We start from the raw sequence: 19,905 nt of genomic DNA, 5'->3' as shown, positions 1-19,905 counted from the left end.
GGGGAGGTCCTTCAAAAGCTGCCTATGGAGAGTTCTCTAATTTTTACCACAATATCATTAAACATTTAAAGAACCAGTGTAACAGTTTACAACAATGGATAGGAGAATTATTGACAAAATGGGATAGAATAGATTGGAAAAGATAAAATAACAAACAGAGGCAGCATGGCAGAGTGGATACAATGATGGGCTTGTCAGGAACACTGAATTAAAATTCTACCTCTTAGATTTAATGTCGTATGAATCTGAGAAAGTTACTTAACCTCATATTTGTTGTTGTTTTATTTCCTAGGTTATAGATACTAAATCAGATATGGGAGTCTGTGTAGACAAAGGAAATTCCCATGTCAGGGTGAAAAAGTCAAAGTTCATTCACATAAGATTTAAAAATTTTCCTAAAGAAAAAACAAATGCAATTGGAATAGTAAGCCAGAAGGAGAAAAAATATCTCAGATAAAAGCCTAATAAAGATATGTATCAAATTGACAAAATGGAATCATTCTTTAGTAGCTAAATGATCAAAAGACATAAAACAGTTTTCAAAAGAATTCAGAGTATCAAAAACCATATGAAAAAGTCCAAATAATAGAACTTCAAATTAAAAACAACCTTATAATTTTATCTTTTGCCTATCAAGTCAGAAAAGGTGATAAAAATGGAATTTCCCATTTTTAGAGGGGTTGTGGGAAGATAGGTACTCAGACATGTTCCCACTATTCTGGAAAATAAAATTATGTGAGAAAAGTCACAATGTGGTTCAGTGGTTTATATCTTTTCTTCCAGTGATCTTGCTGCTCAACCTGTGCCCTAAAGATGTAAACAAGGAAAGGTAATATTCACAGACACATATGTGTATACATATATGCATTCATACATATTTTGGTTGTTCAGTTGTATCCTACTCATCAAAATCCCATGGACTATGTCTATAGGATTTTCTTGGTGCAGATACTGCAGTGTTCAACCATTTCCTTCTCCAGTGTGTCCCCATTTACAGATGAGGAGCTGAGACAGATAGTTAAATGATTTGCCAAGGGTCACAGCTAGTGTCTGAGTGTTTGAATCCAGATCTTCCTGACTCCAGGTCCAGTGTTCTATCCATTGAACCACCTAGCTGCTTCAAACATACATATACAAATGTATATTTACAACAGACTTTTGTAGCAGAAAAAGTGAAACTGGGTTAACGTTCATTGGAGAGGGGCAGCTAGGTGGCACAGTGGATAGAGCACCGGCCCTGGAGTCAGGAGTACCTGAGTTCAAATCCGGCCTCAGACACTTAACACTAGCTGTGTGACATGGGCAAGTCACTTAACCCCAATTGCCTCACCAAAAAAACAAAAAACAAACAAAAAAACCCCATTCGCTTGGGGAATAGTTGTATAAATTGTGTATATACATGTACGGTATGCCATATGAAATGACAAATATTAAAATTTCACAGAAATGAGATTTGTCTGGATTTGATAGAGTAAAGTAAGCAAAAAACAAGATAATTTAGAAAACTTCAGGAAAGGTCTGTCTCACTTGGGTAAAATCTCATTCTTTACCTGGCTTCTATGCCCCCTCCTATATGCCTGATTCTATGGACATCTCAATCCCATGCATCTGATTAAGTCTGACTCATTTTCCTCCAATATGTTTGGTGGCATGGACATATATTCCATCCACCTATTTTAAGCCTGGCATACTGCATGGGCAGTATATATTGCTCATGTGGCAATACTCATATCCCATCATTTCTCTGTTCTTTTATGGTAACCCTCATAATTATCTCAAGTGTCATGATAAATACAGTGTTGAATTGGCCTTGACATCTGTTACCAATTATATTAGATTTTAAAATTTCTCATAATGGCATGAGGATAATTAGGCAGACGATGCAAAAAGTGATGAAACAAAGATAAACAATTATTTTAAAAAATTAATATCGCAGCAATTGTCTTCGTCAATTTGCCCTCCACAAGGGAGGACTATAGTAATATTAAATTGTAGAGAATGTTTCAATTTTTGTTTTATTATATGTTTCATGTGTAACAACTAAGATTCTGAATTCCCTTAGACATTTTTTTGAGAACTTTCATTGTTTGATTTTATTATTGACAAAGCTATTTTAAGGTTGTGTTAAGCTCAATTTTGTAGGAAATTTTCCTGGCTGATTACCAGCATCCACACATCAACCCCTGAAAAGACTTCCATTCCACAACTACACCCAGAGGACATCTGAGAAAAGACTTTCAGAGACTTTAAATGAACAGTTTTGTTTTGTTGTTGTTTTTTTCTTTTTCTCTTTCTGTTATAATATACACCATCTGTAACATGTACTCTCTGCAGAAGCCCTCCCTTTGCAAGACTAATGTCAAAGCACCAGTTCATGAGGACAAAAACCCCCCCCCTCTGGACAAAACTTTCCTCTCTCCCTTTTCTATATTGTTATTAACATATTGTTAGTTAGCATAGGTTATTATATTCTGTTATTTTTGACTGTTTCATAAAGGAAATGCCCCGTTTCTTGAAGAAACAAACTGGGATCTTTAATGTTTGGAATGATGCCACCTGCTGGAGACTTACTGTAGAAAAGCTCCGCCATGAAGTGAAGGTCTCTGAGGGCAAGACCATGAGTCTTTTCTTTGGCGTCAGGAAGTGACGTTTGCTTGTGGGAAGAAGAAGGGGGAGGCTGGCGCTCTGAACCACGATCTTTTGTGTGGACTCTGGCAGAGAGTTGAGCTAGAAATGTGCTCTCCCTTTAATAGATAGATGAATGTAGGCCTTTTTCTCTTTCTTTATCAAATTCTTATTCTCCTTAATAAATGCTTAAAAGCCTAACTCTTTTTTTTTAAATAATAGAATTTTATTTTTCAAAATATATGTAAAAACAAATTTTAACATCAATTAAAAAAAAATTGTTCCAACTTCTCTTCCTCCTCCATCCCTCCCCCCCACTAGAACTGAAGCATTTCAAAATAAGTTATACATGAGTAGTCATGGAAAACATTCCCACATTAGCTAGGTTGTGAGTGAAAATAGTCAAAAAACTCCCAAAACTTCAGGCTGAGAAATTGTCAAAGAGAAAAAAAAATTTTTTTTTAAATGTGTTTCCAGGGGCAGCTAGGTGGCGCAGTGGACAGAGCACCAGCCCTGGAACCAGTAGCACCCGAGCCCAAATCCGGCCCCAGACACCCAACACCCACCAGCTGCGTGACGCTGGGCAAGCCACCCAACCCCAATTGCCTCACCAAAAAAAAAAAGAGAAAAAAAGAAAAAAAATATGTTTCCATCTATTTTCAGATACTATCACTTCTTTCTCTGTAGATGGGTTGCCATTTTCATAAGTCCTTCAGGGTTATATCGGACCATTGCCTTGCTGAAAATAACCACATGCTTCCCAGAAGATCATCTTACACTATTGCTGTTATTTTGTATACGGTAAAAGCCTAACTCTTGCTAAAGCTTATAATTTATTGGCGACCATTCATTAGATATTTTAGACAGACTAGCTAGAATTTTAGCTTTAACATCTTCCCCCACTTCTGGGGGATTAAAAGCTTCTAGAGAAGCCTCCAGGCATGCAAAATTAGAGCAACAATTAGTGTTAGAATTTGGAAAAGCTGCAGAAATCAGAGTTTTCTCTGAAAAAGCATGGCTGGGAGAGGGGGAGCACCCTTGTGTGAGCACCTTGCTGGCTCTTCTAACAAAAACAAAAATAAAAATAGAAAATCCACAAAAACAAAGCATTAACATGATCTTATTTCCCATTTGTCTGGTTAAACAGACTAAAATCAACAATAGGGTAATTAGGGAGTTTAAAAGGTCCATTTGAAAAAATTTAAAGGGAAAACAACAGGTACTTAGCAGTTTAAAGGGACAGTGTAGGGGAAATTTCTTACCTAACCGGGAGATCAGAAGACTGAGGTTTCAGCTTTCCTATTTGTGGTCAGCCATCTGTAAGGTGCTAAAATTCTAGCTAAACTATCTAAAATCTAATGAGTGGTCACCAATAAATTATAAGCTTTATCAAGAGTTAGACCATTTAAGCATTATTAAGGAGAATAAGAATTTGGTAAAGAGAGAAAGGCCTAGATCCCTCTCTATGAAAGGGAGAGAGCATTCCCAGCTCCGCTCCCTGCCAGAGTCCATGGAAAAGAGAGCACTAGGCTCCCCTTCTTCCTCCCACAAGCAAACATCACTTCCTGACGCCAAAGAAAAGACGCATGGTCTTGCCTTCAGAGACCTTCACCTCATGGCGGAGCTTTTCTACAGTAAGTCTCCAGCAGGTGGTGTCCTTCCAATTGTTACATACCTTTAACAGAAATAGGGAAGTTCAGGAGAAAGTTGTGATGTGAGGGAAAATCATGGGTACCACCATGGACATGTTGTTGAATTTGAAATATCTTTGGGACATCCATTTGAAATGTCCAAAAGGCAATTGTTTCAGTTGGATTTTGGAATGGAAGTCTGGTAGATATATGCATGTGTATTTAAGGGTACATATATGTGTATACATATATGTATGTATTTCTATGTATTTTGTGATAAGTGTGCATATTTTTTCACTAATATGTGAACATGTTGTAATCCCCAGAAGACTTTAAATTGATTAAAAGTTTGGACTTTTTCGCTTTTGTATTTGTATTGTCAGAAAGTTTCATAGTGTCAGGAACATAGTAGGCACTTGATAAATGTTTGTTGATTGACTCTAGAACAAATAATAAAGAACTGATTCAAATTTATAAGAATAAGAGCCATCGGGGCAGCTAGGTGGCGCAGTGGGTAGAGCACCGGCCCTGGAGTCAGGAGTACCTGAGTTCAAATCCGGCCTCAGACACTTAACACTTACTAGCTGTGTGACCCTAGGCAAGTCACTTAACCCCAATTGCCTCACTAAAAAAAAAAAAAAGAATAAGAGCCATTCTCTAATTGCTAAATGATGAAAGACATAAAACTGGAAAGGGAAAGGAAAAAAGAGAATTGTGAAATTGAAATTTGATATCCCACTTTATTCTGTATTATTGACATAAGCCTGCCTAAAGCTGTCTCTGTGTCAATGTGATCACAGGGCTGGACTCTACTGCCAGCCCAGATCCTCCTCTGCCAAACTTCCAAGGTGTCTTTGGATGGAAAATAATCTCAGTTGTCTTTTTGTGGGTTCTGCTGCTCCAGGAATTATTTTCTGGCTGTGTTTGGAGTTTTTCTGGGGGGGAGTAATTGTGTCAGGAAGTTTGAGCGTTGACTGCCTTTCCTCTGCCTTATTGGCCTGCCCTGGACTTTGGAAACCCCCTTTTGAAATTCAGCATGATTCTGTCAAATATATGTCAAATACCTCCATTCCACCTCTACTATAGACTAATCACAATTCTAGTTTAGGATAGCTAAACCTTATGTAACCAACTGTATAAAAGACTGCTCTCTATGCTCTAAGGGGTCTCTGGTCACTGAGGGGCTATTCACCTCTATTTCTGGCAACTTCTAGCCTTACAAATAAATTGATTATGCTAAAAACTTTTGCATCTCATGACAGATTTATGACAGAATTTTTCTGAAGTAAAAAACATCCAAGCTATCAAAAGATAGCTATATGAGAAAAAAATGCTCTAAATCACCAACAATTAGAAAAATGAAAATGAGAACAATTAAGATTCCACAGAACATCTATCAGATTGGCAAAGTAGGAAAATTACAAATATTATAGTGCTCGTGAGAAAACAGGCACATTAATGCACTGTTATGGGATTGTAGAGCTCCTTTGTGAAGAAATTTGGAACTATATTGCATATTGTAACGATTAGAATAACGCCACCTGCTGGATACTTACTGTAGAGGAGTTCTGCCCATGAAGGGAAGGTCTTTGAGGGCAAGACCAGGAGTCAGGAAGTGACGCGGGCTAGTGGGAGGAGGAAGGAAGAGACTGGCGCTCAGTCTCGCTCTCTTTCCTTTTGGACTCTGGTGGAGAGCGGAGCTAGAAATGTGCTCTCCCTTTAATAGATAGGAATCTAGGCCTTTCTCTCTCTCTTTACCAAATTCTTATTCTCCTTAATAAATGCTTAAAAGTCTAACTCTTGCTAAAGCTTATAATTTATTGGCGACCACTCATTGGCTATTTTAGACAGTTTAGCTAGAATTTTAGCCCTTAACAATATTATTTGATTTCAGGACCACAAAGAGATTGTTTTTAAAATAGAGGGAAAGTACTTACATGTAAAAATCATTTGTGGCATATCTTTTTGGTGGGCAAAGAACTGGAAACGAATTGGGTTTCTATAAAACGGAGAACAAATGATGGCATGTGAATGTAAGAATATGATTGTTTTGTAACAACATAGGAGAGAGTTTCAGACACCTGGAAGACTTGTATAAACCAGTGTAGAGGAAAGTAAGCAAAACTAGCAGAATAATTTCTATTAAAAATGTTTTTTAGGCAATTGGGGTTAAGTGACTTGCCCAAGGTCACACAGCTAGTGTCAGGTGTTTGAGTCTGGATTTTAACTCGGATCCTCCTGACTCCAGGGCCAGTGCTCTATCCACTGCACCACTTAGCTGCCCCTGCAGAATAATTTATAAAATAACAATAACAAATGACAGCCAAGACGAGCAACTTTGGAACAATCAAGAACTCTGATAATCAAAAAGAACAACCATGATTTGAGAATACTGGTGATAAAGAATTTTACTCATCTTCTAACAGAGTAGTGATGAACCAATCATGCAGAATGTGACACACATTTTTGCACATAGCAAATGTTGTGATTTATTTTGGCTGACTTTTTCAGTTTGCTAACAAAGGTTCACACATTTGTTTGCTTCCAGAGGGAACATGGCAGAGAGAGAAAGTAAGTACATGTTAAATGAGAAAAAGAAAATTTAATTGAAAGTAATGGTAAATCAATAGTGATCCTAATCTGTCAAATCAAGTTGTCTGCCTACATGGTTAGTAAGATTGATTCTGGTCATATTTCTGTGACTTTATGTCCCCAGCTACTCTTTTTGGGACAAGGATCTCCCAAAGACTCTCTGGAGGGCCCCCAATACCTCCTTATTCCTCAAACTATAGATGATAGGGTTAAGCATAGGGGTGAGTATTGTGTAGAAGACAGCCAAGTTCTTGTCCTCCTCTGGAGTACGCATAGATGCGGGCCTCAGATATGTATGCACAAATGGGACATAGTAGAAGGTGACCACAGTCAGGTGGGTAGAACAGGTGGTGAAGGCTTTCTTCCTCCCTTGTGATGAGCGTATGTGATGGACGGCGTAAAGAACCCGACCATAGGAAGCCGTGATGCAAAGGAAAGGGGCCAAAAGAAACAGATTGGTGCTGAAGAGCACTGTGCATTCATAGGCCCAGGTATCCATGCAGACAAGAGGCACCATGGCTGGAATATCACAATAGAAATGGTTAATGACCCTAGATTTGCAATAGGGCATACTGAGTACATACGCTGTATGGAGAATGGAGTTGATGGATGAAGAGATCCAAGACCCGGCAGTCATCAGCAAACACATTCTCTTGTTCATGACAATAGGATAATGGAGGGGGCGGCAAATAGCAACATAACGGTCATAAGCCATAGATGCCAGGAGTAACGCTTCAGAACCTGCCAGGATTAAGAAGGAGGCAATTTGGAAACCACAACCCACCAAAGAAATGGAATTGTCCCCAGACAGAAAGTTGAAGGCCATCTTGGGAACTGTACTGCAAATGTACATTAGGTCCATGAGGGAGAGCTGGCTGAGTAGGAAGTACATGGGGGTGTGGAGATGGCGATCCATCCAAATGAGGAAAATCATGGTTGAGTTACCCAAGAAGGCAATTAGGAAGATGAGGCCAACCAGGAGGAAGAGGAGCAGGCCGGTTTTTGTTGGGGGAAATAACCCCTGCAAGAAGAAACCATTGGTGGTTTGATTCCATTCCTCCATAAGGAACTTTCTAAGTTATTTTTCTGAAAGATAAAAGAAGTTAACGGAAAGACACTTTGGAGCAAAACTGGATCTCTTTGGCTCCTTTTGTACTCCTTAATGCTTTAACATCTCCCTGCCCCATACAGAAATACATACATGCACACATACATATATGTATGTATTTACATGTGTTCATTTTAATCTCCAAAGCCCAGCTTATTCTGTTTGAAGTAATTGCAATTGGTGCCTTTGTGTGTGTATATGTATGTGTAATATGTGTAACGATTGGAATAACGCCACCTGCTGGATACTTACTGTAGAAGAGTTCTGCCCATGAAGCGGAGGTCTTTGAGGGCAAGACCAGGCATCAGGAAGTGACGCAGACTAGTGGGAGGAGGAAGGAAGAGACTGGCGCTCAGTCTCGGTCTTTTTCCTGAGGACGCTGGCGGAGAAGGGAGCTAGAAATGTGCTCTCCCTTTAATAGATAGGAATCTAGGCCTTTCTCTCTCTCTTTACCAAATTCTTATTCTCCTTAATAAATGCTTAAAAACCTAACTCTTGCTAAAGCTTATAATTTATTGGCGACCACTCATTAGATATTTTAGACAGACTAGCTAGAATTTTAGCCCTTAACAGATGGCTGACCACGAAGAGGAAAGCTAAACCTCAGTCTTCTTCTGATCTTCTGGTTGGGTAAGAAATTTTCTCTACCCTCTCCCTTTATCTGCTACGTACTGGCGTACTGGCTGTGTTTTCCCTTTAAATTTTTTCAAATGGACCTTTTAAACTCCCTAATTACCCTATTTTTGATTTTAGTCTGTTTAACCAGACAAATGGGAGATAAGATCATGTTAATGCTTTGTTTTTGTGGATTTTCTATTTTTCTTTTTATTTTTGTTAAAAGAGCCAGCAACTTACTCACACAAGGAAATATCTCTCCCTCTCCCAACCATGCTTTTTCAGAGAAAGCTGAAGAGATTCCCGCAGCTTTTCCCAGTTCTAACAGTAATTGTTGCTTTAATTTTGCATGCCTGGAGGCAATGACCCACCCTCTAGAAGCTTTTAATCCCCTAGCACCTGGAGGCAAAGTGGGGGAAGAGGAATCCAGGCCTGAGTTCAAAATCAAGTCTGATTCAAATTGCTCTGGTCCCTCCCCTCCTCTCCAGACCCCACCCTCTATTCCTCCTATGGCCAAGCCCATTGCTTCCCCTGCCTGGAAAGTCCAGAGATCTAATGCTCATGCGCAACTTTCTCTAACTACATTTGCAGCTTCAGGCTCAGCCCTTCCCCAGCCTGGCTGTGCTTCTGAGACAACCTTAGAAAGCCCTTTAAATTCCAGATATGCTCGTTTTGTTCATAATTTTGCTAACCTGCTTTTGTCTTTAATTAGTAATCTTATAAAGCATTTGTATGGTGAAAAGACTGACAGACAATATAGAGGGGTTAAAGAAGAAAAACTTAAGCTGAATAAGAATGACAATCATCACCATAGTTCAAGACTCCGCTTCTTTTGCCATGGAAGGGTATATATTGTACAGAAATGTAGAAGTAAGCAGCAAGGTATTGATATGAGTATTGGGGATTTTAGATACCGGAATCAAAAGTGTTCTGAATTCATTCAGAGTATTAATGTCAGTTCAGAGGTTACATAGGATTTCTATGCTATTACATATACATTTTGAAATTAATGGTATGGGTTTATTTTCGTAGAGATTTTCCTGCTTTTGAGATTGTGTTTTATACTTAGTTTTTAAAACAAGGAGAATATTTGTAAAAGCTTTTTATAGTCATGTGATCAGGTTTATATTTTATAATACTCTTGTTAATATTAAGTTCATATTCATTTAGATTTCCTTAGTTTGAATTTCATTGTCTTTTATTGTTCCATGTGTATTTTCTTCTATTCATTTGTCTATCTAATTTTGAAACATTGCAAGATGGTTTTGATTTTATTATACAATGTTAATTCTAGGAGTATTGTGCTCCCATATTCTGAGTTATTTGTTTTTGTTATTTTTTTTTCTCAACTGATTATTTGATCAAACTCTTTAAAGCATTTCCCTGGCAAATTGGTTGCCATGGCAAGTGTAAAGAAGTATTATTTTTGATAAGCATATTCAAAAAAAAAAAAGAGAGAGGAACATTTGTAAAAGTTTTCTATTTTCAAAAAAAAAGTTTTCTTTGAGATTGTGTTGTGCTTTAACTTGTATTTAAATGTTTCAATTTTTCACAAAAGTAATTGTATACCAAGTAAAAAAAAGATATTATTTGAAATTGTTGCATAACTATATATTGTGTTCTGAGTCAAGATGTATTCACATTTTTTGCAATCATTTATTATCCTCAATTTTTAAATCCATATGAGACTTGGATTATGGGACTTATCATTTAAGACACTAATTACCTTTATTCTGAGTTATCAGATGCCAGTTGGCCAAGATGCCATCCAATCACAAGAGGAATACATGCAAGAGCAGACACTGAACTGTCACATGAGGGGAGACATGCATGAAGTCAAGGTATGGCCGAGGGAACGGCTTTTGACAATGTTGAGGTTGGATTCTCTTGGTTTAATATTTTATTTTATTTTTCCCCACAATATTGTACAGATGGCTGGAAGTATTGATCCCACCCATCTCACTTCTACACCTGGCTTCTATGCTCCCTCCTATATGCCTGATGCCATGGACCCTCTCAATCCCATGCATCTGATTAAGTCTGACTCAGTTTCTTCCATATGTTCGGTGGCATGGACATATATTCCATCCACCTATTTTAAGCCTGGCATACTGTATGGGCAGTACATATTGCTCAAGTGTGGGAATGCTCATATCCCATCATTTCTCTGTTCTTTTATGGTAACCCCCATAATTATCTCAGGTGTCATGATAAATACAGTGTTGAATTTGGCCTTGACACCTGTTACCAATTATATTAGATTTTTAAATTTCTCATAATGGCATGAGGATAATTAGGCAGATGATGCAAAAAGTGATGAAACAAAGATAAAAAATTATTTTTAATAATTAATATCACAGCAATTGTCTTCTCAATTACCCTCCATAAGGGGGGGACTATAGTAATATTATAATTTTAAAGAATGGTTCAATTTTTGTTTTATTATATGTTTCATGTGTAACAACTAAGATTCTGAATTCCCTTAGACATGTTTTTGAGAACTTTCATTGTTGGATTTGATTATTGACAAAGCTATTTTAAAGTTGTGTTAAGCTCAATTTTGTAGGAAATTTCCTGGCTGATTACCAGTATCCACACATCAACCCCTGAAAAGACTTCCATTCTACGACTACACCTAGAGGACATCTGAGAAAAGACTTTCAGAGACTTTAAATGAACAGTTTTGATTTGTTGTTTTTGTTGTTTTTTTTTCTCTTTCTGTTATAATATACACCATCTGTAACATGTATTCTCTGCAGAGGCCCTCCCTTTGCAAGACTAATGTCAAAGCGTCGGTTCATGAGGACAAAAAAAATCGCTCCTCTGGACAAAACTTTCCTCTCTTCCTTTTCTATATTGTTGTTCACATATTATTAGTTAGCAATAGTTATCATATTGTTTTTACTGTTCCGTCAAGGAAACATTTTGTTTCTTGAGGAACAACAGGGGGGACTGTAACGATTGGAATAACGCCACCTGCTGGATACTTACTGTAGAAGAGTTCTGCCCATGAAGCGGAGGTCTTTGAGGGCAAGACCAGGCATCAGGAAGTGATGCAGACTAGTGGGAGGAGGAAGGAAGAGACTGGCGCTCAGTCTCGGGCTTTTTTTCCTGAGGACGCTGGCGGAGAAGGGAGCTAGAAATGTGCTCTCCCTTTAATAGATAGGAATCTAGGCCTTTCTCTCTCTCTTTACCAAATTCTTATTCTCCTTAATAAATGCTTAAAAACCTAACTCTTGCTAAAGCTTATAATTTATTGGCGACCACTCATTAGATATTTTAGACAGACTAGCTAGAATTTTAGCCCTTAACATATGACATCATGTGTTTTATATATATATGTATGTGTATGTATATATACATATATATATACTTATATGACATTGTGGGTAACAGAAAGTTGTCAGGATGATTCAAAGGCTCCCTTCATGGTGTAGTAGTTACTTAAGCTGCCCCATAGAAGCCTTTTAGTCAGGCCTAGAGGTTTAAAAATACTCAAATGAGTAATTAGAGGAAGACATAGGTATAGAATAGTAATGGTAGCTTCCAGTTATCTGTAATCTTTTGCCAATTAAAAAGGTGTGTGTTTGGGTGTGGAGAGCTTGCAAAATATCAGAGCAGTAATGCTTCAAAGAACCCAGACCAAAGTTGTGGGGGCCTCTTTGTCTGACTCCATCCCAGTTCTCTGACTTGGTGGGCTACTCATGCCTAATATGCTAAGAAACATGGCTTTGTGAAAGGAACAACAACATGAGAACTCAGAGACCAGGATTTCACTCTGTGCTGAGGATAAGTAAAGAGTCCAGCTTCGTGAGCTACTGGAACATTGAAGATGCAGTGAAATATAGAGGAAATGCTCATGGCTCAGAAGTCACAAAGCATGGCCATCCAGTCCTCCTCTGACCCTAGGGAGTAAGGGATGCTAACCAAATTATTTCACCCTCCATGTCTCATATGCCTTTATCTACAAAATGAGGGGCGTAGCCCAGATGACTCAAAGCCACATGATTGCTGGTTCCTTAACATCCCCATTGACATCATGCCTTCTGTCTTTCCCCCATATTTCTTCAAGCTCTGACATACCTCCTTTCTCCTCTGAAAGACTTGCTGCCTTTCCCTTCAAATCCTTTTAGGCCCAGACATCTCACCTCTCCCCTGGGGACTCCTCTGCCAACCCTCATTCACAATGATTTCTTTTTTTTTTGCGGGGCAATGGGGGTTAAGTGACTTGCCCAGGGTCACACAGCTAGTAAGTGTCAAGTGTCTGAGGTTGGATTTGAACTCAGGTACTCCTGAATCCAGGGCCGGTGCTTTATCCACTGTGCCACCTAGCCGTCCCCCACAATGATTTCTTCCATCTTAGAATCCCTGCCATACTTGGAGGCAGTCCTCCATAGGAAATTATTTGAAGTCTTTGTAATAGGCTTGAGTATTTTGGTTTTTCTTCCAAGGCAGATTAGCAGTACATTCTGAAGAGGACAAAGTCTGCCTCTTCCTTCTCCCACATTTCCTTTCACATGAACGACTATAATAATATTTGAAGAAGCACAAAAAGCCATGAGAGGTGGCCATGACTTTGGGGATAGAGAGGAAGCCACAGATTCAGGAATACCTGGCTTCCACTCTTGCTTGTGACACATCTTGGCTGTGCAAGTCTGGGCAGCTGGACATTTCTCTAGTGTGTATATGTATATAAGTTACAGAGCAGGTCATGTTTGGAGAGGGAATTCATCACCTAGAGGTTCCTAAAAAATGGAAATCAGGGGGCAGCTAGTTGGCACAGTGGATAGAGCACCGGCACTGGAGTCAGGAATACCTGAGTTCAAATCCGGCCTCAGACACTTAACACTTACTAGCTGTGTGACCCTGGGCAAGTCACTTAACCCCAATTGCCTCACTAAAAAAAAAAAAAATGGAAATCATCGGTCTAGAGGGGGGAAAGCAAAATAAAACCCATTGCAGATACATATATGCAAACACAAACATGTATTATAACTCTGTCTGTGTATATATATATATATATATATATATATATATGTATATATGAATGCGTTGTTGTTCAGTCATTCAGTTTGTTCTGCATCTTTGTGACTCTGAAAAGCCTACTGTTATGCATGAGAGCCAGTGTGCATCTAGAGACGTGTGTGTCTGTTTTATGGAAAAGCTTTCTGTTGTGCTACTCAGGCCTAAATGGAGGACTTTGGGCTCAGGGCAGATGAGCCACACTGTCTACCTCAAGCTTACATGCTTATAACCTCAGATCCTTTTAAAAGAGATGTAAAAGATTTGTATCAAAGTCACTCTGTACGTAAATAACTGAGTAAATGAAAACTCACTAAGAAAGATAACTTTTTCAAATTAAAAAATATGGAGATGAATTGGGTCTACTGCAGTTTTATTAGATTAATTAGTTAGATTAATTTTGTTAGATTTGTTGAAGAATCAATGCATTTGTTCTTTACAGTGATTCTGATTTGGATGAAGGGCAAGAGAATGTCAGTGAACAGCAACCCCAGCATTGGAACAAGGGAGCTAAGTCTGCCCACTTGGTTCCTACTTTCATTCTCCAACAGTGAAAATGTTTCCAATGGCCATCCCCAAAGACTTGCAATCTTAAAGTCAGAGGACCTGGCCTGACATCCTGGCTCTGTCACACCCTGCCTGGGTCACATCCCTCTCTTCTTGAAAGGTTTCCATTCTTAATTTTTGGGGCTTTGGGGAGGAACCAATGAAATAAAGCACCTGAAAATGTTTTTTAAAAAATAATGGCTTTTATTATTATTATTATTAGGGCAGGTAGGTAGTACAATGGATAGAGCTCCTGACCTGAAGTCAGGAAGGCTCATCTTCCTGAGTTCAAATTTGGCCTCAGACACTTACTAGCTGTGTGACTTTGGACAAGTCACTTAACTGCGGTTGCCTCAATTTCTAATCTACAAAATGAGCTGGAAAAAGAAATGGCAAGTCACTCCAGTATCTTTGACAAGAAAGCCCCAAATGGGGTCACAAAGAGTCTGAAATGACCAAGTAACAACAACAACAACAACAACTATTATTATTATTATTATTATTATTACTACCAATAATAAAAACTAACCAAGTCAACCCCAAATGGCATCATGAAGAGTTGGACATGACTTCAGAACAACGAAATAACAACAGTACTTATATATAGGGCTTACTCTGTGCTAGGCATGATGCTAAGTGCTTTAACTGTGACATTACCATTTTAATTTTGTTTTTTACTATTTTATTTTAAAACATTTCATTATTTACTATTTAAAATCAAATATTATTATTTCAAATTTTGTTATTTAATATTTTTATTTGTAGTATCTGACATCAATATATTTATTTTACAATTGGTAAAGAATATAAAGATCCTTTTGATATTTCCCTCCTCCTCTCTTGAAAACCCCAAATACCTACACATATGCAAAGCTTATAGTTTGGATCACTTGCCAGTCTCCTTCATTTGTCTGAAAATATTCACAAAGTGATCAAGTCCAGAATGTATGAGGTTGAATCTATGGCCCCACCCAGTGCACCTAAGATTGCATTGTTTCAGTAATTCATTGCGGTAACCCAACATTTCATGAAAATAATAGCAATCCTAATAGCCAGAAATGGCAACATCAAACAAATCCCTGATGTTGACTTGTAAGCTGTTGACATTAGCCAACTTACAGCAAAAAATGAAGGATAAAGGGCCAAAAGTCTGTGATGGTCATGATGAAGTACCATGGTGGAGCAGAAAGTACACTAGAACCAGGGGAAAAGTGATAGGGAGGACCTGTCTGACTCCTCTTGACTCCATCTGACATTGTCTTGGCAAACATACTGGAGTGGTTTGCTATTTTCTTCTCCAGCTCATTTTAGAGATAAGGAAACTGAGGCAACCATGAGTAAGCGGCTTGCCTAGGGTCATAGAGTAAGTATCTACGGCTGGATCTGAACTTAGGAGGAGAAGTCTTCCCAAATGTAGGACTGACACTCTCTCTACTGTGACACCTAGCTGCCCCTTAACCAATCAATGTTTATAGAATGTTGTTCCGTCAATACTACCAAGACAATTATGAGGATCAGTTTTAGCAAACTTGTTATTCTTTTTCTTTCTTTAGTTTTAAGATTCTTTGTTGTAAGGGATGGCTCTTTGGGAGGATTGTGGGAAGTCTGGGTTGGGGGTGGGTCGGGGAAATGTAAAAAGAAAAGCTATCAATACAATCTGTTCCTGTCAAAAAAAAAGAGCATTAAGCAGTGGATGGGGTCAGCGCTGGGGTTCAAGCCTCACATCTGACTATGGACAAGTGACACCTTCTCAGTGCCCCCTAACACTCTCCAAGACTCAGAATTATGAAGGAATTGCTGATCTGTATTGGTGGAGGATCTTTCCACATCTACCAAAAACAAGCCCGAAAAACAAAAATAAGCGATCACTATCAGTATCATTACTTTAGATCTAGTGTCCAAAGACTTGAGTTCAGATCTTGTCTCTGCTATTTCCTCTCTATGTATACTTTTTTTTTTTTTTGGTGAGGCAGTTGGGGTTAAGTGACTTGCCCAGGGTCACACAGCTAATAAGTGTTAAGGTCCTCCTGAATCCAAGGCCAGTGCTCTATCCATTGCGCCACCTAGCGGCTCTCTATGTATACTTTGTTTTTGTTTTTTTGTTGTTTTTTTTTAGTAAGGCATTTGGGGTTAAGTGACTTGCCCAAGGTCACACAGCTAGTAAGTGTTAAGTGTCTGAGGCCGGATTTGAACTCAGGTACTCCTGAATCCAGGGCCGGTGCTCTATCCACTGTGCCATCTAGCTGCCCCTCTATGTATACTTTGAAAAGGCATACCCTCACTGAGACTGTGTCCCCAGCTATAAAATCAGGGTGTTGGAGCTGTAAAATGAGATGGGCTCCATGCGCTCTTTTTTTCTAAATACTCTTATTCCACTGATATTAGACTAAATTTTTCCTCTTTAAATGAGACCTTGATAATTGTGATGGCAAAACACCTAACTAACTTGACCACTCCAACTCTGGTAGGCTGGTGGCACCAGGTGCCTAATAGAGTGCTGGTTCTGGAGTCAGGAAGACATCTTCCAGAGTTCAAGTCTGGCCTCAGGCACTTACTGTGTGAACTTGGGCCTCAATTTTCTCATAGGTAAAATGAGTTGGAGAAGGAAATGACAAACCACTCCAGTGTTTCTGCCAAGAGAACCCCAAATTGGGTCATAAAGAGTCAGACAGGACTGAAATGACTAAACAACAACTCAGAGTCTGCTATCAGGGGATAGCAAAGAGGCCATTTTGAGTGAATATTCCTGTTGGAGGAAGAGATGAGCCTAATCCAGCCAAGCTTCTTCATGAAATTACCATTTGGATTGACCCAACCAATCCAGCTGTTTACAATGATGATGAGATGTGATCTCAGGAGAAATGATTTGCTAAGACTACCAGTCAATCCAGTTGTTTGACTAAATTCCACAAGCAATTCAGGAAAACCTCCTATGAACCACAGCCCTTCTCCCTTCTTCCTCTCCCAGCCCCCACAAGGCAGACTCAGACCCCACAACCTACTCAACAGCTTCCAGGGGAGAGATCCCCCCCCTTTTTTTTGGTAGGGCAATGAGGGTTAAGTGACTTGCCCAAGGTCACACAGCTAGTAAGTTTCAAGTGTCTTAGGCCAGATTTGAACTCAGGTCCTCCTGAATCCAGGGCCAATGCTTTATCCACTGTGCCACCTAGCTGCCCCTGGAGAGATCCCTTTTTGATGCTCCTCATCTTGGGCTCACCCTTTGTACTGTGTAAATCAGAGTTACGGTATTGACTTAGTCAATTTAATCCTCATGTTTTCCTTACCTTGAGTGACCATAATTATTCCCCAGCATTGGAGGGACTCAACAGCTGTTCTACTGAGCTTAAGGATCATATTTCTCTTTCAGTTGTAGAGCTGGGAAGGATCTCAAAGATAATACAATTTTTCTTATGTTATAGATAAGGGTCTGGAAGTCTGATTAGATAAAGGGAGTGCCTGGAATCAGTGCTAGAGGCAGGACATCTCAGAAGGGGGCTAACATTGCCTGGGCCCCACTTGAAGAGCACCTTAAGATATGATCCCCTAATATACAATGGTTATTGGGGCAGCTAGGTGGCACAGTGGATAAAGCACTGGTCTTGGATTCAGGAGGACCTGAGTTCAAATCCAGCCTCGGACACTTGACACTTAACTAGCTGTGTGACCCTGGGCAAGTCACTTAACTCTCATTGCCCTGCAAAAAACAAAAAAATATACAGTGACTATTTCCCCTCTCCTTTTTCCTATATCCATTCCTTCAATTCCTCTACATTTCTGGGAGAGCAGGCTCAGGCAGGGAAATATACTCACTTGAATCTCTCTCCATCATCTAATCTGGGGCATAACTGGCACCCCAACTTTCCTTGACTACTTCAATTCCTGGTGCTACATATGGAACTGCCTACAGCATCATCTTCCCACATTGTCCCATGTGTGCATTATATATGACCACCAAGTGTCTCTCTCAAGCAATCCTGGACTCCTGGCCAGGAAGGGGCTTCCAGAGGAAAGGAAGGATTTCCTCCTTGTATTTAAGGACAATCATGGATATCCTATGCCTGGTAAAGGAAATGCTGCTTCAACAAGAAATGCCACAGATTTTTTTGCAATTCCATAGTGTCTCACATCCACACATCGGAGTTTATTCCTTTTTTTCTTATCTAAATCCCTCATGAAATGCAGAGGCTAGAATTGAAATAATAAAATAGTTAGCACCTGGGCTTTAGACCCATATTTTCTGCTTACTAGAGTCTTGTCCACTTAATTTCCTTATACTTCCATTCCCTCATCTATAAAATGGGTAGCATGAGATTGTAGAGAGAAATCTTCTATGTATTGAAAAATGCTATAAAATATGAGGTGCAATTATTATTTATCAACTATTTAGCAGAGTATCATCCACCTTCCGGTCCTCAATAGGAAAGGACTTGCCCAGTCACACATACAATGGTCCCTTATCTACATACACTGTGTAATTTTGATGTCCTCTCACCTCTACATTTGATAGTGCTCATCACACCCTTATGATGCCATTTCTCAGTCCTGATGATTTCCCCACATCTAATGGATGTGATGAAAGAGAGACCTGAAATACTATGCAATCTCTTACATGCTCCTCTGTTCTTGTGGTTCCTCTTTCTGGAGAGACAATCCCTGCTGTAAAAGTCCTTGGGGACATTCCCTTGCTTTACCCCAGACAATTAATCTGGGCTTTGTTATTTGAGAGTAGCCTGGCTCTGGACCCACAGAAACAAGGCCTTCTCTCTTGAGATCACTGCTGGCATGTACATCTACCAATGAGAGGCCAAGAGGGACTACTCTGATGTGGCATCACTGACAAATAGATTAATGATAGAATGTCATACAGGACACACTCGGAGAAATTATCTCCTTCACTCCTTCATCTTAAAGTTACAGATTCTAAATTACAGGCATAATACCTTCCAGGCAGCAAAGTTTCATGTTCTTCTGAATACTTGGAAAGTTGGAATTCTGAAGCTGAAAATACCTCCATGGTAATTTTTTTTTTTTTGCGGGGCAGTGGGGGGTTAAGTGACTTGCCCAAGGTCACACAGCTAGTAAGTGTCAAGTGTCTGAGGCCGGATTTGAACTCAGGAACTCCTGAATCCAGGGCTGGTGCTTTATCCACTGTGCCACCTAGCCTCCCCCTCCATGGTAATTTTGAAAAAGGAGCAATGATCTGCAGGACTATGGGTAACAACTCCTGTAGGTGGGCCAGCTGTGGAATCTGATGCTCTCGCCCCGCCATTTACCAAGGGTTCTGGGCCCTTAATATTTGGCATTGAAGTGAAGCTAAGCTCATAACAGAGAGATATTACTCTGCTCTTGAGCAAAGGGACTTTTCCTTTTTGTGTGTCTGTTTTGTTTGACTCTTTTGTTTTGTTTTGCAGTGCAACAAGGGTTGAGTGACTTGCCCAAGGTCACACAGCTAGTGTCAAGTGTCTGAGTTCAGATTTGAACTCAGGTCCTCCTGAATCCAGGGCTGGTGCTTTTTGCACTGCATCACCTAGCTGCCCCCACTTTGACTGTTAATCTGAGGAAGACTGTGGACCCCTGCTCAGAATCACATATTTAAATGCATTAACTGAGATCCAAAGTATTACAAAACAAAACAATTACAGTGCGATTACAATAACAGCAATATTGTTTTTTTTGTTTTTAGTGAGGCAGTTGGGGTTAAGTGACTTGCCCAGGGTCACACAGCTAGTAAGAGTCAAGTGTCCAGGTCCTCCTGAATCCGGGGCT

At 39.5% G+C, this 19,905-nt stretch overlaps 1 protein-coding gene across 1 annotated transcript; it reads right to left on the bottom strand.

Moving 5' to 3' along the window:
* Window positions 1-6,972: 6,972 nt before the first annotated feature.
* LOC122750783 (olfactory receptor 2L3-like) lies at window positions 6,973-7,911 on the bottom strand. Its single transcript, XM_043997603.1, has one exon. The coding sequence runs from the start codon at window positions 7,909-7,911 to the stop codon at window positions 6,973-6,975; it is 939 nt and encodes a 312-aa protein (XP_043853538.1).
* Between the last annotated feature and the right edge of the window lie 11,994 nt (window positions 7,912-19,905).

The sequence above is a fragment of the Dromiciops gliroides genome, chromosome 3 (genome assembly GCF_019393635.1).
Source record: "Dromiciops gliroides isolate mDroGli1 chromosome 3, mDroGli1.pri, whole genome shotgun sequence".
Classification (NCBI taxonomy): Eukaryota; Metazoa; Chordata; class Mammalia; order Microbiotheria; family Microbiotheriidae; genus Dromiciops; species Dromiciops gliroides.
Note: the sequence above shows the minus strand (reverse complement) of the source record. Positions and strands in the feature narration are given on the sequence as shown.